Genomic DNA, 26,304 nt, shown 5'->3' with positions numbered 1-26,304 from the left:
GAGAAACCTCGCCACGCCATTTCTACCGAACAAAGAACGACACAAAACTCCAGCTCCATGGAGGCTTCACTGTCACACACACACACACACACACACACACACACACACACACACACACACACACACACACACACACACAGTCTTGTATTTCTATCCTTGTGGGGACCGTCCATTGACTCCCATTCATGTCTAGCCCCTAACCCTGACCCTTACCCTAACCCTAACCCACACCACAACAAAGCCTAACCCTAAAGAAATGTTTTTGCACTTTTACTTTTTTCAGTAACAACAACATGGTCAAGAAAACACTGTTTCTCCTACTTAGGACCGGAAAAAGGTCCCCACAAGGCACGTCGTTCCACGTTTTGCTATCCTTGTGGGGACATTTGGCCCCGACAAGGATAGAAATACGAGAACACACACACACACACACACACACACACACACACACACACACAATCCATCACTGGAACTCAGACTCACAGTATTGAATTTACATTTGGGCTTTTCTTTTCTTTTCTTTTCTTTTCTTTTCTTTTCTTTTCTTTTCTTTTCTTTTCCTTCGTTTCTTCTCTTGTGACTCGGAGTCGGGAATCGTCCCGGAGCGGCTCGTTAAGGTTCAGCCCAACATCAGAGGTGACAGACTTCAGTTCCTCATGTAAACACTCACTTCATCAGCATACAGCGTGTGTGTGTGTGTGTGTGTGTGTGTGTGTGTGTGTGTGTGTGTGTGTGTGTGTGTGTGTGTGTGGCTCCCTGGAGGCTCTCTGTGGATGGCAGGATTCCCACTGGGGAGATTAATTGTGTCACTCATGGCGTTGTGTGTGTCCGGTGTTGTTGTGCGTCGCCGTGGCGAGGAGCCGGCGGAGCGGAGACGGAGCGGCGGGTTCCGATCGTCATTTGGAGTAAACGTGTCGGCGATTAGCACGGCGCCGCCTCCGTCTGTCCTGCTGCTCTCCTGAAAGGTTTCAGAACGGCGGCGTGAGTTGACATGAACGTTCCTGCTCCGAGCTGCTGTCAGGTTTTCTCGCTGTTTCCCGCTGCATCATGGGAGGAAGGAGAACCGAAGAACGTTCTCCCATCCTGCAGGAATCACTGGAACCTGAATCTCCGGCTCATCATGGAAAATAACCGGAACTGAAAAACAGCAGCAGGCTCCAGCAGACCCTCACAGCGACAGGGTTGTGGGTTTGAGTCCGGGTGGAGGAGCGTCCTGACATGAGCCCAGCATCCTGGATCCTCAGAGGAGCTGCAGAGCCGCTGTCTCCAGCAGCCGCGTTACCGTTCCTGTTCTCTCCAAGGCCCCGTTTACACCACGACGTCTCCAGGGGCAACAGGGGCAACAGGGGCAACAGTGGCAACAGTGGCAACAGGGGCAACAGTGGCAACAGGGGCAACAGGGGCAACAGTGGCAACAGGGGCAACAGTGGCAACAGGGGCAACAGAGGCAACAGTGGCAACAGGGGCAACAGAGGCAACAGGGGCAACAGGGGCAACAGTGGCAACAGGGGCAACAGTGGCAACAGGGGCAACAGGGGCAACAGTGGCAACAGGAGCAACAGGGGCAACAGAGGCAACAGGGGCAACAGTGGCAACAGGGGCAACACTCCACAGTGGAACGTTTTCATTTCAGAGACTTTCTGTGTTTCCATGGCAACAGCAGAAACACTGAAAGCAATGAAGTTCTTATGTTGGTCCACTGATTGGTTATGTTGTTGATTTTAGTAATTGATCCCCCCATCCCCCCCCCCCCCCCCCCCCCCCCCCCCCCCACACACACACACACACACACTACAGAGAACAATACACGACACTCACAGACAGAACACCAAGTTGGATTATTATTACAGTGCCTGTCAACTCTACAAACACAGGACCAAGTCCAGCAGGATCTGGACTGGAACCAGGAGGATCTGGACTGGAACCAGCAGGATCTGGACTGGAACCAGCAGGATCTGGACTGGAACCAGGAGGATCTGGACTGGAACCAGGAGGATCTGGACTGGAACCAGGAGGATCTGGACAGCGAGAAAACATCGTTCTAACGTTCATCCACTGAGCATGTGCAGAGTAACTGTTCACTGCAGTCGTGGTTTGAACAACTTCAGAAAAGTTGTCTTTTCCCTGTTTCCACAGAGTTGTTGCATTTTCAAAAAGTTCCACCTTGTTGTTCTGAAAAAGCTGTGCTCTCAGTGCCTCTGAGTGTTGTTGTTGAATAAACTCACATGGAAAACACTACAAACACTACAGCAACTTGAAGATGTTGCTGGGTGAACATGTTGGTAACAATCTGATGCCTCCTGGTGTCTCCTGTTCATGGCTGTGTTTTACACTAACATCAGATTATAGAGCATCTTCCTCCTCTGACATCAGATTATAGAGCATCTTCCTCCCAGATGACCCAGACTTTGGATTGGCAGCTCAGCTGTTGTTTTATATAATCAAGATCAGTTTTACATTCCCACAGTAATCTACATGATCATCATCTTCCTTTTGTTTCACATCAGACTGTTTTATTGGAAACGCTCTTCTGAGATCGGTTTTCTCTGCGATGGGAATCGCTGCAGGAGCAGCAGACTGTGAAGACAGCTCATTATGAGACACACCATTCAGGAGATTTTACACGTTTATCGTTGAATCGCCTCTAAGTTTTGGACGCCAGTGTTCCTGAAAGCTCAACAGCAGAAACAGGGACTTCAAAACCATGTATGAAAACTCACAGCCGAGCCAAGCATGGAGTCCCATCAGGCCTCAGACAGTTAGGATTTCATGTAATATTCTACGATCAAAATGGTTTAAAATGCACAGCATCAGAAAAGTGAAATCACAATGGTCATTTTGGACTGATTCCTGATACGTATGAGTCTGGGAGGAGTTGAAAGGCAGCCGGCGTTGGTCCGGCGAGCCTGCAGACTGTGTGCGAGCAGCAGATGCATCACGATGGGTTATTTGATATGAAAGCTTGGCTGAGGCCGTTCCGACGGCTGCGTTTATCTCTCCATGAAAGACTTTTTTCCTCCTGCTTTTCATTCTGTGTAGAATTCAGAGTAAGAGCTGTTCCTCTTTAAACATACGGCAGGGTTTTTGATCATATCAGGATCGTAACAATTGCTTCACAGCTGATCAAAGGTTTTGCATCAACAGGCTCCCAATTTAAAACCTAAACTAGAAATAACCTATTGATCAGCAGTGCACAGGCAGACGAAGCACTGATCAGAGTTTGAGCTTTATATCGACAGTCGATCGTGTCTTTCCAGATGATCCAGTCACAGCAGACAGGAATTTCTCATTATGTTTAACTTCTTTTGCTCATTTCAGTTGTGTTGATTTTGGCGTTTTGTTGAAGGTGGAGAACATTAAAGAACACAGAGCGATCAGAGACCAGCAGTGAAAGCTGCCTCCTGGTTGGTAAAGTGAAGTATCATCAGCATAAAGCCTCACTGGGACTGACGACAGGTAGAAACATGAGGACAGACGGCGAAGCGCCGCCGCAGGCCGCCGAGTTTCTGACAATCCGCTGTGTTTCTCAGCATGAGGCGCTTTGGGGCCGATCGCTGAAGCAGCTCTGGTTCTGTCTCAGATGGTCCGACCTCGTGTGTTCGTCAGCAGATTCATCCCGACGTCTTTCTGAAAGCTGATGTGATGATTTATCTCTCAGAGCAACGCGGTCCTGAAGCCTGCAGTCCAGGCCGGGGGCGGAGTCAAAGACCTCCGTCCATTCCAGACCTGATGGAGGCTTTTCACGTCTCATCCTTACCAACAGAACCACAACTGTTCCACCAAGACGGGTGGAGTCAAAAGGAAGATTTGTTGTTACTGCTGATGTTATTCTATTCCTGCAGGTTTTCCCTCAGAGACTAAACATAATGACTCCAGCAGATCTCTGTAAATGTTTCACATCCCTTCATTCACTGATGCTCCGTGACTGTGGAGGTACGGCTTCATCCTGCACACATCCACCTGGATTTAGTCCCTGGCATTCCCGCAGTATGGTAATCCTGAAGAAGGGGCCGGCTGGACCAGGAGAGGTGAGAATCTACGACGCCTCCAGGCCCAACGTGGCGAGACGGTAAACATGGAGGGAGCTGCTACGCTCGGAAATGTGCTCACACCTTCCCTCTCCATCACTTTTAATGCACACTTCATCTGATGCTCCGCAGGGGGAACTTCCCAGGATGCAACTCAGACTTATGGCAGCATTTCTTGCAGTTCCTGCTGCACAGAGGAGGATTCTTCTGCTCCGTCCACACGGACCAGCTGAACCGTCTCCGACGACACTGAGACGAAGCCCTTTGAAGAACTGCTTTTTGGAACAAACGGATCAAACAGAAACCGTTGGTTAGAAGTTTTCATGGATAATTAAGGTTGTGTCTTACATCCGGCTGGAGAGAGAGTTGGTGGAGATCCGGAGCAACGCTCTGCTCTCCTGTTACATAAAATGCACTTACGCTTGTTTGGTGAGCAGAGTTCCGTCTGTCCTAAAAGCAGCTGAAAATAAAGTGCTGCATGGCTGGCAGAGTTACACTGTGGAATGCTTTAATGAATGAGCTCCTCTGAATCTCCTGCAGCGTCTGATCAAAACACACTAAAGATGGACAGCGGGACCTGTTCATGCATGTTGAAGCCAATTTCATTATATTTCTACATTAGCAGATATAAGATTCTCATCTCAAAGCTGCTTCATATGGAGAAATCCAGCTACTTCAGAGTTGAAGCTGCAGAGGTTATCCAGCGAAGCGGAGAGCAGATAAATTCTAACCTGAAATGTGGAGAAGAAAGCGCTCTCCTCTGTCCCAGAGAAGAAAATGACGGCTCACAGGCGGCCATGGAAACGAGCGGGGAGTGAAGTGAGTGGTCCGACGCAGATTCAAGCTGTGTCTGGTAAAAATGAGTCATGAGAGGAAACACAGCCGGCCGGCTCTGCTGAGTCTGAGGGTGTCGCCCCCCCACCACCGAGAAAAACACTTCAGGAAAACTACACTCCGCAGACCTCAGGCCAATCAGGGAAGCAGGAGAAGTCCAATTTGTTGTTAGAAAAAAATAAAAACCTTCAGAACATCTCTGCCGGTCTCATCTTGTCAGCAGAAACCAGGGAAGACCTTCAGGGCTCCTTTGGTCACAACAAGCTCCTGATCCTTGAAACAAACTTTAGCTTCATGCTAACGGGTGAATTCCAAAGCCGTCATGGTTCCACAGAGCCCGAGACGCTTGGAGCTGTGGACTGCAGAACGTCTGGTCTTAAAGGAGGTTCTCTCTGGAGGTTCTCCAGGCTGAAGCGGCTCAGGAGAGACTCTGAACCTCCAGGTTCCTCATGACCGGGGTTCTGCAACCTTCAGGGCCAAAAGACACGTTTCAGTGACTTTCCATCAAGTCCAGCTGCTCTGGAGCCAGAAAGAATATTTAACCTTTCAAATGAAAATGCAGCTCAGGAAGCTTCACAAACTGAAACTAGATCTTATGATGCATTCATGAAGTTTTAACTAAAGTTCAGAACAGAGAACATTTTATTACACTGAACCAGTTTTTGCACCTGATTTTAAACGTTTTCACTTTTTCTGTTGACAATTATGAAATTTTAGCTGTTTTAGCCATTTTACCTCTTTTTAAACAGTTTTGTTTGCTTTTTTTCTGTCATATTTCATTTTCTTTTGTTAGAAATTGGAGACATTTCAGGTTTTTTAAGCTGTTCTCTCATTTTTTCACCCATTTCTTGTGGTTTTGCTGTTTTTCTCAGTTTTACTTGAACCTTTTCTGAATCCCTTTTGAACCAAGAGTGACGAATCATCGAATAATATAAAAATAAGTTAAATGTTTATTTACGTATCATGTGCTGAAGGCTTCATGGAGCCGCCACAGAGGGACTGAAGAGCCACATGAGGCTCCAGAGCCGCAGGTTGGACACCCCTGGTCGAGGCGGACGCCTGTCGTGGCTTCATGAAGCTGCAGCTGCCGTCAGTGTGTGAAGCAGCAGGAATGTGAAGCGGCGGCAGGCTGAGTGTGTCCTCCAGCAGAGCGTTTTATCCACCTGGTCATCACTCTCACTGGAAGGAGAGACAAAGGTTCAGCTGCAGGGCCGAGCTTTCAGCTCGAATGGCTTCCTGCAGACGAGTCCTGAAGCCGCTCCCGTCTTCAGCAGAGTCAACATCCATTATCAGAGCTCAAAGTGCTTAAACTGCGTTTGAGGAAAACACACGTATAATGCAGCGTGAGGCTCGGTGTGTGTCCACACACACCACAGTTTCAGCTCACCTTTATTGTTCAGTAATGCGTGTAATTCCACTTCACTTCAAATTGTTGTTTCGCACAGACACCACACACACACACACACACACACACACACACACACACACACACACACACACACACACACACACACACACGCACACACACACACACACACACACACACACTCAGCTCTTCATGTCACTGCATACCGGTGTGTTCCTGGAGAGAAAGTCAAAAACTCCTCAAACCGTTTCCCGTCACTCCGAATGACCTTTGACCTGAGCGGAAACCAGGAGCCCTGCAGGCGCCACGCTGGAGCAGGAGCTCCATGTTCTCCCTGTGCTTTCAGACATTTCCACAGGGTCCGTTACTTGGGGTGAATGTGTGTGTTTCTCTGTCAGCTCTGTGATGAAGTGTCTGAATTCAGCTCTGAATGGATCTTTTTGTGGATTTCTGGCTCCTCTAACGGAACCGTGTGGCACCAGCTTCTAAAAAACAAAATATCTGAAGATACAGAGAGAAGAAAGACCGTTTAGGAGCCGAGGAGTGAAGCTGAACGCCAGACGGTGAACAGTGCTAGCTGTGTTAGCAATGGCAAAGCTAGCTGTGGTAGCACTAACAGACTCAGCTTTCCTCCTCTCAGCACGACATTCACTCCTAGAATAATGGGAGTGTTTCTGTTTCAGTTTGCTCTCTTGAACGCAGCCTGGACTGTTCAGGGCCGTCAGGAGAAGTTACTTCCTGGTTGTTGGTTTTTAAATGAGTGTTTCTGCAGTAGGTCGGGTCTGTAAAGTCTGAGCGTGCTCAGTAGAGCTCCCCTCACAGTGTAATCTCATTACTCTCATGCAGTCTCTGGTTCAATGCCAGAGTTCCTTCTTTTCCACATCAGAAGATTTAATCTTTAGCGCCGCTTCAGACGTTAAAAAGTAGAACGGTTCTCCTCCCAGTTACGGGCTTTTAATTTGAAATCTGGTTTTGATTCACATCCTGTAACAGTCGTCACCAGTGGCGTCATAAAGATGGACTGAAATGATGGTGTTGTGATTGGCCCGCCCCCCTCTGCTTCTGATTGGCTCGTTCCAGCCAACAAGAGGCTGAGCAGGGCGGGTGATGGATACTGCTGAGTGGGGCATCATGGGAGATTTAGAGGTGTTTGTGCACAGTGCTGACCACTACTCCTGGTTTCATATCAAAGCGTTTTTTATTTCTTTAATTTGTCACCTATAAAGTCAGTCAGGAGAAAGTGTGCTGAGTTTTCCTGCTGTACCCCCTCGACGCTCTCTGGCGCCCCCCAGAGGAGGCCCTACCACTTTACAACCAACGGCTGAAGGCCGGTGGTCACAGTGGCAGCGTCGGTCTCCCTTTGAGCTGATTAAGAACTGATTATTCCTGATTTTACGAAGCTTGCTGAGCGCTGCTCGGGTTCTTTTTCAGCAGCTGAGCGATGTCCTCCAGTCCCCCATTAGCGCCGTACGACCGGCGTCGCTCAGCCTTCTCATCATGAATGAGTAATTGACCGTCAGTAATGGCATTTCCTTGAATATCCCATCTGGGTTTGTGTTGGAGGCTACGTTCAAAGCATCTCATCTATGAGCCCGTCCTTGTGAAAATGTGTCCCTCAGTGAATAACTCATTCCAGACTGCAGCCTTTCATTTTCCCGTAATTCGCCATGTTTTAACCTTTGTGCGCACACTCCCATGAGCGCACGGAAACTCGATGTGAAGCTTCGTTGTGGAATCAGACCCATTTTTAATAACATATGGAGGAGCCTGTTGTGATCGAATGGGCGGAATTAATGAACGCTTCCAAGCTCGTCCGCCTGTGTTTTCAGGTGGCGTGCACGGCACCGTGCGCGGCACCGTGCACACACCGTGCACGCACCGCCCGGCTTCTCTGCACTATATCACCAATCCTGGGTCAGTGTGTAAAGCTGGGCCTCTCCGTCCGTCACTTCTCAGGCTGAAAACAGACGAGCTGGCCACTCCGGCAACAACGAGGCAACAGAAAGAAGAAAAACTATTTTGACGTGAAGCAAAAATCCTGCTTTTCACTGTGTTTTCGGACCTTGTTCTCTCAAAGGACGGGAAACGTTTGAAATGCAGATGATACGGCCTGAAACAGTGAAGCCACGGCGAAGAGCGACGGTGCTGCCTTCACTGTCCGTCCGCCTCTAATCCGCCAGCGTGAAGCTTTATTGGAACCGAAACACAACTGTCCATCACGCGGCGCCGGCTGATGATCAGGTTAATGCAGCAGACTGTGGAGGTAGCCTCGGCGCAGCGCCGCCGTGAATAAAGATGCTTCTGCTTTATGTGGCGCTCTGCTGATAAAACCTGAGCACGGAGTAAATCCTCCCTCGGTTCCAGAAGAAAGAGGAGCGAACCGACGAGCTCTGAGCGGGAGTTTCGGTCCGTTCAGAAAGATGCAGAACGGTACAACAAGGAGCGCGTGAGCCGCCGATCACGTCATGAATAATAATGTAAAGCAGGCCGAGCGGCGTATGGAGGGCGGCTCTCTGCAGGGCTGCTTTATAATGACGGACTCTGTCATTTATTCAGTGCCGGGGAATCAGCCGTCATTCCGCTGTTCTGAAAACACCATTAAAAGCGAGTCGGCCCGTTCTGACAGCGGATCATCAAGGTTGAGGGAAACACACACTGAAGCGCGGCGGCCGGGCGACACGGCGGCCCGTTGTGCAAACCGATTCATTCCTTTCAATCTGTTGTTTTCCTCACAGCCAGACAGAAAATGTACAGAACGCAGGATGAAAGTTTGACTTTTAAGACAAAGATGAGGTTTTTAATATATGAATAAATGCATCAGCAAACAGAAAAGTTCAAACCACAGCAGCGGAACGACGTTTCCAGACACATTTATCCCATTTATTGTTGTTCTTTTTGGTTGCTTTGAGTTCAGATGCTGCATACATCTGTGCTGAGTTTGCATGTTCTGCCTCTTGCTTGGTGTGTTTTCTGCTGGTGCCTTTTTGCAGAAGGAGTGTGTTTGTGTGTGTGTGTGTGTGTGTGTGTGTGTGTCCTTCATCACTGTGTGTTTGTCGTCGTGTCGGCAGAATGAAGTCATGTCCTCGGTGAATGTTGAACAGAGCGTCGTATGTGGAGAATAATGAGTGCTGAACGGTACAGAGGGTGTTTTGACGGCTGGAAATTAATTGTTACAGAACTGCAACATGAGTGAAATCCATTTTATAAAACGAGGCTTCGGGGAGTTTATTCAGATCGTTGAACATTTGTTGTGAATTTGCATCGCCGCTGGTGCGAAGGCTTTTGAAATGCTTCATTGCCATGCAAATGTTTAGCTTCTTCAGATCTGCAGGTTTCCTCGCCGCCGGTGTGTGACGGCCTGGAGCTGCAGCGCCGCTGTGGACCGATACGGCATCAGCTGCATCAATAATCTGCATTATTCCACCATGTTGACTGAAACGCCACAGAGGATTCATGCTACTGTGTAGATCCGTCGCTGAGGTCTCAGTCGCACAGAGAAAACTTGAACTTCCTGCCTCCGAATCCGTGACAGTATGTATTGAAACCGGTATTTTGTGAGCCACGGAAGTGTTTTTTAAGCCGATCAGAAGACTGTTGGGATGATCGGCCTCCACAGACCGGAGTAAATGTCCAGCAGCAGCATGTGGAGCGTCTCAGAGAGAAGGGTGGAGGTCTGGACTCTCACTCCTGGTGGGGGAGTCCCTCCTCCTCTGCTCGCTGCTCCTCAGCCGGAGGCCAGACTGCAGCTGCTGCTTCCTCCCCGTTACTGAGTGCTTCACCTGCCGGCTCCGCCCCCTGACGGGGGCCGCCTCCAGCGCCCTGGTTGGAGGGTCCGGTTCTTCCTGTTCCAGGCCCTGGACCGGGTGCACCCCTGTCACCGGCTCACCGGCTCCAGGAGCCTGGATTCTCCCCAGGCGCCAAACTCCACTCTTATGGTGCGTTCACACCGGACGCGCTGCGTCACGGGCGTCACTGACGCTTCAAAGTGTGGAATTCGACGCGTGTTCATCTGCACACGACGCTGGCGACGCGCGGCAGCTCATTGGCGGGAGTGGGAGGAGCTTCTGTGTCCTGTCTTCATGTTGACAATAGCGGATCCCATCGAGACACTGGCTCGGCTTTATTTAATAAAGAAAGCCAGAAAACGGCGTCGTCAGGCGCCTGTGCGACGTCTTTGGGTTCATCCCATCCTGCAGCGGCGCTCGCAATTTGGCGAATTTCACCATTTGCTCCAGGAGCTGCGTGAGGATGAGGTTCGCTCTCAGCGGTACTTCCGCCTCTCCCGGGCCGGTTTGACGACCTTCTGGCCCGCGTCGGCGCTCTAGAGATGCGCGGATTGCAGTTGCACCGGCGGAGCCTGCGGATATCCGCGGATCGGGCGGAGGACGTGTCGAAAAATTAAGATTTTAATTACAATCGGGCGGGTTGCGGTTGAAGCACTCAAATAGAAAAAAGGAACTTCAATCCACCTAAACACTATTCTGCGGATGCCGGGCGGGTTCGGTTTTGAAAACTGATTAAATAAAAATCGTTCATATGGGCGGATAGCGGGCGGATGCAGATTTTAAGAAGCGGCTGCGGATGGAAAAATGAGCCATCCCCGCATCTCTACAGCGCTCAGAGAGCTCGTCTGTGATTGGATGACGCTCGGCGTTGATGCTTCCAAAGTTCAATTTTCCCAACTTCAGGCGTTGACGCCTGCAACGCATGAACGCGTGTGACGCGAGAGACGCGTGTGACGCGTGTCGCCAACGCTCGAAAAGCTCGGAAAGCGCCGCTCGAAAAGCGCCTGACGCGCGTTAGGTCCGTTGAAGCTCGTCCACCAGAGACTTTAAATGTAAAAGCAACGCCGTGACGCTGGCAACGCGTCCGGTGGGAACGCACCATTAAAACATGACGATAATGCGGAAGTGCAAAAAGCTGTAATTCTGGGGAAATTCCAGCAGGGGGCGATGGTGTTGGTCTCAGAAAGAGCCCGGGTCTCACTGGAACAGATTCAAAAATACTGATTTTCAGAGTGCAGATACACATTTAAAGCTCCGGGTTCCAGACCAGGTTCTGGTCTCTGTCTCTGGTTCTTCTTGACCAGACTCTGGTTTTCACATCAATCATCTGTTGATTTTATTGTACGATTTAATTTTTTGCATAAATCGCCCTATCACAGCGCCTCCTCTGGCCACGTGATGCGGTCATGTGACAGGCTGGACCAATCACATCACATCTGGTTTCAAATGTTCAACATGGAGGCGTCCTGCTGGACTCGCTGGAATCTTCAGAACGGGATTTCAGAACGCTGTGGGCGACCTGAGCAAAGGTTCATCCATTTTATTTACTATCTATGATTCTTCCTGAGAAGGCGGGATGTCTGGCGGTCTCCTCTCTCTCTCTCTCTCTCTCTCTCTCTCTCTCTCTCTCTCTCTCTCTCTCTCTCTCTCTCTCTCTCTCTCTCTCTCTCTCTCTCTCTCTCTCTCTCTCTCCATATTGACAGAAACTAAATTACTGCAACAGCAGAATTTTTATAAAACAGGTCAGATCTGGCTCAGGTGGTGGGATGGGTGTCTTCCAGTTCCAAAGCTGTTGGTTTCAGTCCCTCATCTATTTGCTGAAGATTGAAGAACAGTAAAGAGGTGAAACAACTGGTCGCTTTAAACCACTGCATCCATTCCAACACTTATAAATATGAAGTGAAGCAAACAAACTGAAGCGAACAAACTCTCCCAGTTCCCACCTGCATGCAGCCTTTAAAAATGTCCTCGATGTGTCTGGACACCCTGTTCCGAAAAACAAATCAGAAACTAAAAACTCTCCACAGAAAGCGTTTGTACGGTAGAAGTTCGGGACGTTGATGTGCAGCGGGAAAAGGCCAGAGCAGGAAAAGACTCAGCAAAATGAAAACAGTCCTGAACAGACTGGGCTGGCTGAGGCTGTTCTGAGCCGTTATGTGGTGAGAAATAAAGAGCGACAGTCGGAAAGGCAGCGAGAGGCGGAGCAGGAGAAACAAGCTGATGGAATTTCCTCCAGATCTGCCTGCAGACGCAGAGAAGAAGAACCGACCAGGAGGGAGACCCGTCATGAAGGAGGAACGATCCAAACTCAAGACGAGGAAGCAGAATAACAAAGTTCTGGGCGCCAACTTTTTAATTTCAAGCCTTCTGTAAAATGATTCTCCTCAGTCAGATTGGGAGGGTTTAATAACTTCATGGGGAGCTGAAGATAAACATCACAGTAAGTGAGTTCAATTTCTTTTCTCTTTGTTTTCATCCATCGGTGGAATAAACCTTCGTGGAGAAAACGTGGACAGCAGAGGTGCGATTCCTGGAAACTCGGCTGAAACGAAAGGAAACTGGTGGTTTTCTTCTTAAATCAACAATCCATGACCATTTAAAACTCAGACGCTTAGTTCTGTTATAATCATGTCTTTGCAGCATTTTGATTCAGACTCTCAGTCTTCACCAACAAATTCCAGACAATTCTGAAAATACAAATACTATGTTGAAAATGTATTTCTCCATCTAAAGAGTCAAAAAGTCCTAAATGAGAAACTGAAACATCCCATTCTGAAACGGGATTCTAAATGTGTTTTATGTAAAAAAGTCTTTTCATTTGTTTTGATGGGAACAATTGTAAACCACAGCGTGTTTTTAAACTCAGTACTTCTTCACTAATTCCAGGTCGAAATTTACTATAATCTGTTCTCAGTATCAACTGTTGTCTCGTTCCTTTGCAGCTGTATTGTTTTGGTCGTGAAACGTTAGCTTTAGCCGAGCTGTAGCACTGTGCAGGTCAGCTAAATGAACCACGACTGAAGGGCAGATGAAGCTTCACGAAGCACCATCTTTATTTTCTGAAGCCACCAGATGGCGCTCTTGGTTCTGAGACAGAGGCTGAAGGACTGGAAATAAAGTGTCTCAAACATCCTGATCAGACGGCACTGCTCACTCAGGAAGGTAATCAGAAGTTACACCAGTCAGAGAGAGTAAGGTGCTAATCTGGGTGTTAGTGGAGGAAGATGCTCCATTGTCTGGATTTTCGATGAAGTTTCATCAGGTAAATTGGGAGTGAAATTACTGTGTCCACATATTATTTTAATCTGAATTGTGTATTTCCCAGCAGCCCGACAGTGTTTGTCATTGCAGCTGCTGTGTGGAGAGCCTGATACTGAATACTAAGCTCTTCTTTTGTTTTCCACGGATACTGTGGAGTCAGACTGAAGCTAAACCTGCTGCTTTACAGTTACACTGATGGTTCACATCACATTCCATTGTATATTTCATCGTTGGTTCACCTCTTTATCCACTGATCTGGATGAAGAGGCCCAGATGATGGACTGAGATACATTTATCCTAAACAATCTCATTAGTTGACGGCTGAAAGGATTTTAACTTGACTGATGTTTTAAGGTTTTTTTGCCCTCCAAACAAATTGTTTTTCTCCAATCAGGCAAAGTTGAGTTCGATGTGATTACTTGAAATGCACATGAATTAAAATGCCCGTGGCTCTACCGACACATTCTGCATTTATTTACATACGTATGTCTGTTGAAAGAGATTAGCATGTAGCAAACTATGTCAACTGCAGCCTCGGGTTCGCCAGATACCGTTAACGGAAACTCCGTGTCGTCATTCAGGAGATTCATTTAGCTAAAAAAAAAAAAACATCCAGTGTGCAGAGACCGAGGCCTGGAAGTCAGAGCGATAAATAATCAGAATTATGCAAATCATATGTTTCATCTGCTCATGGTAATATTTAAAATGAGGTTTTGATCTTTGTCCATGCAGAGCAACCAGAAATCAGAAAGGCAGCAAAGACAAAAACATACCAACCTCTGAAAATATCAGCTGAATCCATTTGCTTGCTTGAATTATTTTACCCGTGGCTTCGTCATTTTGCCTGATGTATTTAAACAGAGTTTCATACAATAGATTTTACATTTTAAAAAGTGTGACTCTGAGCGAAGATGAGCCTGAAGGAGCTGAACCTCCAGACCAGGACTCATTAACCCGGCAGCAGACCCACCAGACTGATCAGACCAGATGAAGCTTCATGAACCACCGTCTTTCGTCTCTGAAGCCACTAGATGGCGCTATCTGTTCAAGAAATGTTTGAGAGCACACTTCATCGCCAGACAGAAATCATACTGCAGCACCCAAACATGCCTGGACTCATTCTAGAAGCTTCTGTCTGCTTCAGGTTTCACCCATCTGGACTGAAACACACTGAAGCTCTGTAAAGACCACGTTCTCCACCGATTCCTTCCCAGCTCGTCTTCACATCAGCTTTGCTCAAAGACCCGAACTTCTTTACCTGCGACTCCGTTTCAAGTTAATTTCCCTGTGAAGTTCAGTCTCGTCATTCTTCTGATGTGTCTGGTGAATCCAGTACCAGAGCCGGTTCTGGTGGAACCAGACCTCCACCATGCTGGGCTGACGGCAGGCTGGACTTTCTGGGCTTCATCAACTCAGAGACGCATCCAAAGACCCTGCTCACCCCTCTCTGCTGCTTCTGGACTCCTGGATTACCCCTCAGGAAGCCTCTATGAACTGTTCAAACTGTTTTTGTGTACGAGTCTGCTTTTGGGTTCTCTGATCTTCTTTCCTGCTCGGTTTAGTTCTTCACCGTCAAAAGATCCGCTTCGGCCCGTCTGTCCAAACTCAGCGTGCAGCCCTCAAACTGTCTGCAGCTACTCTGTTCACACCAAACTCTACCTCACATTTCTATTATGACATCAAACAAGCAGCATTTCTCCAGTTTGCAGCTGTGAAGAAGAAGGAGCTCCAGCTTCATGTGAAGTCATTAAGATGATAAGAATCCTGCGCTGGACGAATGAATGGATGAACCTGTCTCCACATCCAGGAACTCTGTGAAGAGGCTGAAAACACATTCAACTCTTAAACATTCCGCTGTGTTCTCTGATAACCTTTGACCCCGACAGAGGAATGGCTTTTTTTATGTTTTTTTTATAAGAACCCAAACAATCATTAACGGAACGATAAAGGCAACATAAAGTCGGCCAGATAAGGTTCAGATTAGGTCTGAGAAAGTCATTTATTACCAACAAAAACAAATGTAGTAATACGCAGAATGCTGATTAACGAGTGCTGACCACACACACACACACACACACACACAGATTTCTCTGGCTGATAATTAACACTCACGCCGCCGCGGCCGCCTTGCTGAAGCTGCTGCTTTCAGGAAAACGGCCGCACGGCGATCAGGTCCGGCTTTCATGAGCTTCTCGGGGCTTAAGCAGCCCTTCAAAGACTCGCTGGCTCTTCTGTCAGCTCCGTCACAAACAGCTTTCAGCGCCACGCCGGCCCGCTTTGGTCCCGCCGCTCTTTCAAAAGGCTCTTAAGCGTCTGTCATAATCCTCCAATCGATTGCGGCTGCAGACGCTTTGAGAAACTTTGATGTTTGATACGGACCGCCGCTCTCCACCTGGACAGACGTGTCTTTGTCTCCGTGAAGAGACAGAGAGAGACAGACCCTCCAGAAGTGGAATTCTTAAATCTGCAGGAATCTGGATGCAGGCAGTGGATTCCAGCGCATGTGGACTGGCGCCCCGCGCTGGAAGAGACAGGCGCCGCCATGTAACGGCGAGCTCTGCTCCCGCGGCGCTGCAGATTTGTCCGGGCTTTCGGTGGCTGCAGAGGCGCCGGCGCCGCTTTAGAGGAGCAGTTTGATTTGTTGCTGAGAGGCGGCGTGCAGATTTAACTCGCGCCCTTCAGAACGCCGCGCCGCTGAAAAGATCCGCGGTGCTTGACTTGCTCCCTCGGTTTGCGGCGCCCGTCTGCGACCGCGTTCCTCAAGGTGAAGCAGCCCCTCAGCGCCGCCGCCGCCGCCGCCGCCACCGCCGATGAATGGCTTCCGAGCGTCTTTTGATGAGACGGTTAAACGCCCTGCTGGAGCTGCTAAAGGGCTCCTCGATACGTTCTGGATGGATGGAGAGCTCCGAAGTGTCTGCAATTACTGCAGTCACACACACACACACACACACACACACACACACACACACTCAGAAGCATCTCCTTTGTTTCATGTCTGAATCTTTTCCTTAATTTTGTTTCAACTAAAATGCAACGACGAGCTGACCTTTGACCTTTCTGGACGTCCAGACCTGCAGACCGCGGTGAACCGCTCGCCGCAGCAGCGATTGTCTTCACATTCTGATTTCTGTCTTTCACAGACTCTCACGCCGCTTCAGGAGCGCTGAAGCGAGCTGCAGCGTCTGCTTCTTCTCCTGGAAGAGCACAGCCCACAGTGCAGCGGCAGAAACTCCAGCTTCCTCTTGCTGAAAGAATAAAGTTCATCTTCTCTCTCTGATTTTAGCTCTTTGTGAAGTCTTGAAGGCCAGGAAGGAACCTGGCAGGTGGATTTTTGGGGTGAAATTTGTTTCCAACAGTTTATGTTTATTCACTTTTTATTTGGTTGTGTGTGTGTGTGTGTGTGTGTGTGTTTCATCTCTTCCTTGATTTAATTTTACATGCTGGAGATCATCCAATGTCTCTTTGTTCTGATTTGGTGACTTTTGGTTGTTTGTTGTCGTTTTAAAGTGTCTCGTGTGGATTAAACTGGGTTTCTGACCTGTGGTCTGGGTGTTGGTAATCTGCTCAGTCAGCTGTCAGTCCGTCACTGGACAGCTTCTCAAAGCATCCAACTGATGAACAGGAATGATCCGGCGCCGTGAATTCATCCTCCAGCAGGAAAATGAAAACCGCTCGTCTCACTCGGATTTGTCGCGCTCTCTCCGCTCGTGTTTCTGTAATTTGCGGCGTCAGTTTGAATAACAGTGGGGATCACTGTCAGCCTGGAAGCTGCCGGCGTTCATTGACACGCAGAACTGTTCCCAGCGTGCTCGGCTGCAGTCGGCGGGGTTTCAGAACAATCCGTCACTCCTGAGGTCTTTAGTGTCGACGCCTCGGCCGTCAGCTGAGAGCACGGCCGCCGACGGACTTTCAGAAAAAGTCCCGTTTCTGAAAGGCTTTCAGCATATTTCTGTGAACCAGGATGTTCGTGTGTTTCTGCTCTCACTGATCGTCCGTCAATCTGTGTCGCCCACTCTCAGATCTTCTCTCCTTTAGATTTTACACAGATTGTGTTTAAATTGGCACATTCACTGAAGACAATGAAAATGTGTTTCAATACGCTGCACCAGGAAAAAAAACACAATTTAAAAACGAAATTAATTCTTTTCACCGGCTGAGTGTAAGTTAAGAAATTACCAATTAGTCATACAATGCAAATGAGGTTCCAGTGTGTTTGGCAGAAAGAGTGAAGGAAAAACAGAAAACTTTAAACTGTGCTGGTGAATAAAACAGCGAAATGAAGACTAAACGTCTCATCTACATTCTGAAAGGGTGAAAGAACGAGACTGCAGAGCGGAGTGTGCTGAAAGTCGGGTTTCTGCTGAGGAAAACAACACTTCCTGAGCCGTCATGGTCCCAAACACAGAACTCCTGGGGAACCAGACGGTTCTGCACTGAAAGAGCCCAAAGAGCAGGAACCTGCTGGAGACCCCGTGACCTCTGACCTGGTGGCGTTTCACCAGTCCGAGTGGAAACATGCTGACCCCGACTCTCACCGACCTCAGGGTTGTTGCTGGACCGGGACTGGAGTCCATAGAGCCTTTCTATCAACATTCTATAGAGACTTTCTTCACACAGAAACTCTGAACTCAATATAAGAACTCTGAAGAAAGAAACCTCAACATGTGAGGGTGGGAACAGAGGAGCCGTTTAGTGTTCTATGACCTCTGAATGACCTCTACATGACCTCTACATGACCTCTGTATGACTTCTATATAATCTCTGTAGGATCTCTAAATGACCTCTATATGACCTCTATATGACCTTGGGATGGTGTCTGTATGACTTCTACAAGATGTTTTTTGACACATGACCTCTTTATGACCTTTGTATGACTTCTGTATGACCTCTACATGACCTTAGGATGACATCTGTATGACTTCTATGTGATGTCTTTTTTACTTCTGTATGACCTCCAGATGACCTCTGTATGACCTCTCTCTGGCCTCGGTGTGACCTCTGTATGGCCTCTCTCTGGCCTCGGTGTGACCTCTGTGACCTCTGTATGGCCTCTCTCTGGCCTCGGTGTGACCTCTGTGACCTCTGTATGACCTCTCTCTGGCCTCGGTGTGACCTCTGTATGACCTCTCTCTGGCCTCGGTGTGACCTCTGTATGACCTCTCTCTGGCCTCGGTGTGACCTCTGTATGACCTCCAGATGACCTCTGTATGACCTCTCTCTGGCCTCGGTGTGACCTCTGTATGACCTCCAGATGACCTCTGTATGACCTCTCTCTGGTCTCGGTGTGACCTCTGTATGACCTCTCTCTGGCCTCGGTGTGACCTCTGTATGACCTCTCTCTGGCCTCGGCGTGACCTCTGTATGACCTCTCTCTGGCCTCGGTGTGACCTCTGTGACCTCTGTATGACCTCTCTCTGGCCTCGGTGTGACCTCTGTGACCTCTGTATGACCTCTCTCTGGCCTCGGTGTGACCTCTGTATGACCTCTCTCTGGCCTCGGTGTGACCTCTGTATGACCTCTCTCTGGCCTCGGTGTGACCTCTGTATGACCTCCAGATGACCTCTGTATGACCTCTCTCTGGCCTCGGTGTGACCTCTGTATGACCTCCAGATGACCTCTGTATGACCTCTCTCTGGTCTCGGTGTGACCTCTGTATGACCTCTCTCTGGCCTCGGTGTGACCTCTGTGACCTCTCGGACAGGACTTCACTGCCTCCAGGGGGTCCGTGGTTCCGTTTTGGCTCCAGAAGGTGTTTTTGGGTTCACCAGCAGAAACCCGCCGCTCACTCTGGAACCTTCCAGAACTTCCTGGAAGCTGAAGACGAGGATTTCACTGAAGAGGATCTCAAGACAACAAACCAGCGGCACAACAACAGGTCCACCGTAACGACCGCCTCCACCTCAGCACCACCAACACCGTCAGCCAAAACATTAGGACCACCTGTGATGGTTCCCCACTGAGGGATGGACTCCTGTGGTGGTGTAGTGGTTCCATGGAGTGCCAAAAAGGTCCCCGGTTAGATTCCAGCCTGGGAATGGGGTCGTTTGTGTGTGGAGTTTGCATGTTCTCCCTGTGACTGAGGAGAATCGGTGACCCGCTCAGGGTCTCAGCGGGGATCGGTTCTTCTGTGGAAGACTTGGTTCCTTCAAGGTAGACTTGGGATTGGAAGTTCAGCGGTTCAAATCCCACTGGTGGTATGTCCCTTGACCCCCTGCTGGTCCCTGGACGCTGAATGTGGCTGAGTGTGGCCTTCATGGACCAGACTCTCAGATGCTGGGCTGGATTTAGAGGATCGGAGGCATCAGGACACATGGCCCCCACCCAGCCTGTGAAATATCTACACATTAGTTTTCTTTATAGAAAATCGACCAGTTTAACGACGTGGACATGATTCTCACAAACACAGCCGAAAGGAAACGTTTCATGAATGAACACCTGCTGCGATTTGTTGTGTTTTCTCTTTATTCCACAGCGACCTGGACGAGCCCTGCCTGTGAGGAAGGAGAGAACACGAAGTCAGCTGCAGAGTCAGCCGCGACTCAGGCTGCTTTCAGAGCAGGGAAGTCCGGGACTCGGCTCTCCTGTGTGTGTGTGTGTGTGTGTGTGTGTGTGTGTGTTTGGGGCGGCGAGATTTTTCAGCGGTTAGCGGCTAACAGCTAACCACAAACAGTCGTGACTTATAGTCTTTTACCCACCTATCAACGAGCATCACTTCCTAACCACTTCATGTGTGACCTCTGACCTCCAGACAGTTTCTAGCTCTTTGTTTGTGCGTCTGCTTCTTCTGCCTGGCGCCGTTGCTTTTGTTTATTCTGCTACTGAAAAGCTTTGAGCCCCACATGACGTCCTCTCACTGCAGCCAGCCGACAGTCCGTCGATCCGGATCGAGTCTGGGCGATCCTGGGGTCCAGGGTTCGCCCGAAAGATCCGGATCTGCGTTCAGGGGAGTGTTCAAACATGCATCCATGATGAGGATTTTCCTAGAAAGTCCTGATTTGGTCTAAAATCCAGATTTTACAGGCTGGTGTGAAACCGACCCTCAAAACACAGCAGAGGTTTTCTGTTTGAGTCTGAAGACGTTGAGTAACGGGGCTTCAGAGAGGTGAAGAATGACGTCCGTCACTACTTCCTTCTTCCTCGTCTCAGAAAACAATGAACGCTCACACACACAGCGGCCGTCCATCATCTGTTAGCCAAACATTCTGCTCTGACAGCCTGGATAATGTTTTCATCCTTTGTCAATAGATGTTGTCGACTCCAAAGCCGGTTTATTTAATCTTGTTCTTGCGTTCCACCTTCAAATCCTGAAACAGCGACTTCCTGCTTGCTTTGTGATTTTGATCCGAACGTTGGAGCGTCCTTGAACGCTCCCTCGAGTTCTCTGCTTGTTTCTTTATAAAAAGCTAAAAGACTCAACAACAATGTGACTCTTACAAACAGCAAAATGCTGCAAATTATTAAAAAGGCCTCCTGCTCTGAGAAAACAGTTTTTCACGTCAAACATGCAAATGGGTTCAGAGCTTCCTGCTGGAGAACTTCAGAGTGGAAAAGTATATAATGAGGCATTTTTCCCCATGAAATTATCCACTGATCTTAATTTGTCTGCTGGGGTTTCTTTAAGAGTGGAGATCATGACGGAGAGAGAGAGAGCTTCAAACTATCCTCTAAAACTGAACCTCTTGAAGTTATTTAGTCTGACTGGACCCAAAGTCAACCTGGATGAATGAATGAATTCATCAGACACTCTCATTTCAGAATATGGCATTTTAAGTTGTTTCGTCAAATAATGAAAAGTGTTTCTTCAATCTTTACTGTGGAATATTTTCTGGAAGAATACGGAAGAACGTCAGAAAAAAACAACTGAATAAATCGAATCCGATGCCGCTGAGACGGATGAATGAGCATCCTGGACATTAAACAAGAAACTCTCCCCGTCACTGATCCAGGATGCTGCGGAGGTTTAAACCCTTATTAAAGTGTGTTTTCAGAACATAAAGAGGTGAAGTGATGAGCTGAGCAGTAACACTGCCTCCACATGTGCAGTGCATAAACAAGTGTGTAAAACTGAGCTCCTGTCTCCAACCAGCGGAGGAAGGCCTGTTTACACCAGACTGTAATGGAATATTAGTTTTAATTGTGCGCTCACGTCTCAGCCACTCCCTGTGTGTCGGTGTCTATCAGGCAGTTCATTTACCAGGCCGGCAGATACATTATTGATGCAGCATTAGCACCACTCCGCTTTGAAAAACACAACCATCTCAGCAGATAAATATGCAACGAAAGAAATCATTAAGCCGCCCAGCCAAGCCTGACTGCCACAAAGTTCAGCACAGAGCAGCAGCAGTCGAGCCCATGTGTCTATAAAATCCCCCGGATCAATCCAAGAATTCACGGACAGATCCCGGCAGGACTAGCGCGGCTGTTTGGCAAGAAAACTAAGTCACTGGGGCGGAATTGATTATTTGACAGTCCCGCTGGACTCCGCACGTCAAGCCGAGCTTTATGGATTATCATTACGGTCCGGGACGATCGCTCACACACACAGTGAGTCGGGCGGCCGGGGGATCAGTGGCGGTTCGGTCCTGATAACGCGTCTGGCGGCCAGCAATCTGATCTGTACACGTCGCATTAATCACAAACACCGGCTTAGTCCTCAGTGTCAGACTCCTTCCAGCCTCTCATTCAGAGCCGTTCCAACAGTTAACTTCCTGTCCCTCACACGAGTGCGGTGCAAGCCTCCTCCAGCGAACCTCGCCCACCCGCGGCCTCCGGACCGCGGCTCACGTTTCACCAGAGACGGTCGAGAATCCACTGCTTAATGGTTTGTCTCCAGATCTGCCTGTGATAATGAGGTCCCTGTCATCGGGCCAGTAATGAAGGAGAATGCAGAAAGATCAGCTGATTAGCTCCAATCAGAGCTGAGAACACCGAATTCCAGCTCACTGCGTGGAACGTCGCTAAACGAGAATTTATCACCTTCATTACGAGTGTTGCTGTAATATTACGGCTCTCATGGCAGCACAGCTGCTGAGCAGCACGCCACTTGAAAGGCAAGAAGAAGAGGAAGGGCCGGAGCCACGCCGGACTTTCTGGCTCTGAAGAACAAACGAAGCATCAGTCGCTTCTCTGACAGCATCTGTGGCGGGTCGTGTGGCGGCGCTCTCCAGCCGCCGCGGGAGTCTCGCTCGCCGCTGATAGGGAGTGTTCAGAGCGAGCAGAGAGCAGCTCGGTTCAGGTCCGGGCGGATCGGCGGGTCGGCCGAGTACCGAAGCAAACTCCCGGCTCGCCGCTCGGCTCATGCTCCCCCCACGCCTGAAGGATCGTATCAGCATTTATAATCCAATCCATCAGATCGCCTCGATCAGACTCAACCCCCCTCAAATCTAAGAATCTCAGGTCTGACCGCAGACCGTGCTCTCCTCATGCTGAATTCTGATTACTGACGGGGCTCGACCTGTGAGGCTGGAGGCAGACGAGGAAACGAAGCACCGGAACGGCGAGGGCCCCTGCTGGGAGCTGCAGCCTTGTTGTGTTTCCGTCTTACGAGACTCTTGACATGATGAGCTCCGCCGCTCCGACACTCCTCCATCAAGCGCCGAGACGAGAGGACGAGAGGACGAGAGGAAGAGAGGCCGGGTGGACGAGAGGAAGAGAGGCCGGGTGGACGAGAGGAAGAGAGGCCGGGTGGACGAGTGGACAAGAGGAAGAGAGGCCGGGTGGACGAGTGGACAAGAGGAAGAGAGGCCGGGTGGACGAGTGGACAAGAGGAAGAGAGGCCGGGTGGACGAGTGGACGAGAGGAAGAGAGGCCGGGTGGACGAGTGGACAAGAGGAAGAGAGGCCGGGTGGACGAGTGGACAAGAGGAAGAGAGCGATCTTCAGTGTAACGTTTGGTTCCAGGAGAGCAGTGAAAGGTGTCGGCTCGTCTCTGGGTTCATTCAGCCATCCGGTTCATGGGGCGCCGCCCCTCGTTCGCCCCTCGTTCGAGACCCTATATGTGGAAGATGTCTCACTCTGTACACTTTTTACCATCGCTACTTAAAAACACTTAACACACATTCTGGTACACTTATTCACTGACAAAAAACATGCTTATAACTTTTAACTGAATCATTAAACTTGTAAATTCATCAACGTCTTTGATCCACAGACTTGACAGTGTGGGTTTTTCTTCACTGCACAGGGATTTCCATCGACCTGAAGAGTGAGGCGTGGCGAGGACGTCTGTCTGCGCTCTGGGGACATGAAGCGGGGACGCCCGGCGAGTGGAGCTGGACGTCCGGAGCTGACGGCGGGGATCGGACCCATCGCTCTGTTCGTGAGGAGGAGTCCAGCTCGCTGCCTGCTGATGAAGCGCCGAGCCGTGTTGACGAGTCTGCAGCGGCGGCGCCCGGCGTTCTCCAGTCACAGTTAATCTCTTTCACGGTAAATGACGCCGCTGCCCGAGAGAGACGGATGAATGCCCTGACTTTTCCTGACATTTATTTGTGTTGCTGCTCAGCATGATAATCATCTGATGGGCCAGTTATCAAATCAGAGCTGCTAACAGGGATTTCAGCTCATCATGTCCTGCTAAGATCCTCGGCTTCGTGTCTAATTATCAGGGAAACGACACGGCTGCCGGCTCTGCAGCGACGGAAACGTTCCTGCAGCGAAGGAAAGAGTCCAACGAGCCCAGCAGGCCCAGAGGCCCCATCAGAGTCCTCTCAGGTTCCACTCTGGACCGTCCGGGGCGGCCGGATGAAGCTTCAGACGAACGTTTCACTAAAAGGTTCATGAGGCTTCATGAACCACAAACCCTCCACTGCTCAAAGCCTCACGTTACAGATCATTTTATCTGTTTGGATCCACTGAAGACTGTCCTGCAGCAGCCAGGGGAGGACTGGCAACCCAAAGAGAGTGAGTCATCTCAATACATGAGTTTCAGGTCGTGTTCATGTGTTCATATGAAGAAAATTTCTAATTTTGCTCAGTGAAACTAATGTCACCTGTCAGAGGTTTATCAACACATTTTCACAAAGTCTGAGTGACTCATGATGCCAAGGGAACAGCTGTTTTCCACCTGCTGCAGCTTTTTTAACAAGATAAGAGCAGTGAATGTGCAGCTTCAGGACTTTATTGATTCTTATTCTTGAATCCAGTCTGCTCCACTGTGTTGGGTTTACGATTCCTCCCTTTCAACACAGCTTGGTAGGAAACTGGCTCTCAGGGACAGATGAGGTTTGTGAACTTCTAAAGGAAGTTCTCCATCCTGGGGACGTCTGGTTCCACCACACATGTCTGGACTTCGACGGTAGGAGGACATTTAGATCCAGTTTTGCCAAAAATTACCAGAATCCACTCTGAACGGTTGATGATCACCGACGCTGACGCCTCGTCCAGCTCCGTCTGTCTGGTCTGGGAGAAACAAATACACACTTTCAAAATAAAGTACTGGTTAAGTTCTGTTATTTTTTCATTGTAGTTGATGAAGCAACATGTCAGGAGTGGAAAGAATGTTCCTGCAGTGGATCCTGGTGAGCTACTCACTCGAGTCCCTTCAGTATTTCAGGTGTTTTCGTGCCCCAGTTCTTCAGAACACAACAAACACTTCACCTTGGATGAAAAATAAAAGCCGTACGTTTTCAAACCGATATAAAACACAGGTAACGACGTTAATGAAAGTGATCTTACTTTACAGGGAGACTGAAACGTTCCCACACGGTGGAAACATTTCCCTTTTTCACAGCTTCCATCAAAATGTGCAGCAGTGTAACAAAACGCAGGTGTGTGTCAGTCACAGACCAACAATCCAACACAAACCCATGAAGAGTGAGCAGATCCAGCATTCACAGCAGGGACTGGAGCCACTTCCTGGACCAGGGAGAACAGACCAGGCTTCAGACGTCCTCACACCTCTTTCACTCTGACGCACATCTGACAGATTAACTTAGAAAAAGATGAAAATGATCTCCATCTTCATCAGAGAGGCTTCTTCAGCCAGCTTCCCAGCGTGATGAGATTATTTCACTGTTTCACCTTTTCCTTTGTCTCTCAGCCATTTGAACGCTCCGTGTTTCAGGTGATTTCTTTTTCTCAGTTCTTCTCCCAAATGCATTAAAACACACCGTCTGTCTGAATCTGTGAGCGAGAGCGTGTTCTGCACTGGACCGTTTTATACATCGAAACAACATGATCAGAAGGAAGGAGCTCATGTCGCGTTGTGTGGATTTTTCTATCTGTTGGAGGAGGAAACAGTTTCATTCACACAACTCAATAATGTCAGAAAAGCCATTCTGGAAGCTTCCATGTGGATGAACCGGGCCGACAAACCGTTTTAACGTCCCGCTTTAGACACGGATAAACGCTGACAAGCGTCACTCTGAATCATTCAGAAAAAATAAACAGCTTCAAAAATACATTCTGGGAGAAATCCTGTTGCCACTCGGAGCTCTGGTGTGGAGAATTCTCCGCCGTGCCGACGCCTCAGCGAGCGGCGGCTCGGATTTGAAGGCGCAGCGAAGAGCGCCGCAGCTCATGAATAAAGAGCAGCGCAGTCGGAGGTAAAGGTGAAGTAATCGCCGTCTTTCATTCGTCCTGAAGCTCCAGGCTCCCTGAAAGCATCAACACACAAACGTCTTCTTACTCTGAAAAAGAGAAATAAAGAGTTTACCCTGCTGGAAGTTTGAATGATTCAGCGGAGAAGAGTCGGTTCTTCTGAGGCGGCGTTTCACTCTGTTTCATCCCAGAGGGGAGGAAGAGCGATGCAGATGGAATCACTCATGTTTTCACTGTTAATGTTGCTGCTGGTGGCTTTAATTCTTCCTCCAAAAATCTGTTTATTCTGTTGCAAAACTTGGTTTTATGAAGGACTTGCAGATGAAATTCACCGACTGTTGTAAAATTACATCAAGTTCAGGTATCTAAAAATCCAGACCTGGCTTCAGAGTTTGGTGATAAAAAGTGCTGCTGCTGACGCCGCAGCGCTGCTGGACGGTCGACGTGTTTCCTGGTCTGACCTTCAGGCATTCTCCAGACTCCAGGTGACAAAA

The 26,304-nt window shown here is 49.0% G+C and overlaps 1 protein-coding gene across 1 annotated transcript in view; it reads left to right on the top strand.

Moving 5' to 3' along the window:
• The first annotated feature begins 3,989 nt into the window (after window positions 1-3,989).
• The window catches only part of LOC115395649 (extensin-like), an 85,897-nt gene continuing 63,582 nt past the window's right edge, over window positions 3,990-26,304 (top strand). The window contains exon 1 of the mRNA XM_030101279.1: window positions 3,990-4,069. Coding sequence (XP_029957139.1) covers window positions 3,990-4,069 — 80 coding nt within the window. The remainder of the gene's footprint in view (window positions 4,070-26,304) is intronic.

This window comes from Salarias fasciatus, chromosome 10 (genome assembly GCF_902148845.1).
Source record: "Salarias fasciatus chromosome 10, fSalaFa1.1, whole genome shotgun sequence".
Taxonomy (NCBI): Eukaryota; Metazoa; Chordata; class Actinopteri; order Blenniiformes; family Blenniidae; genus Salarias; species Salarias fasciatus.
This window is presented reverse-complemented; position numbering and strand designations above follow the sequence as displayed.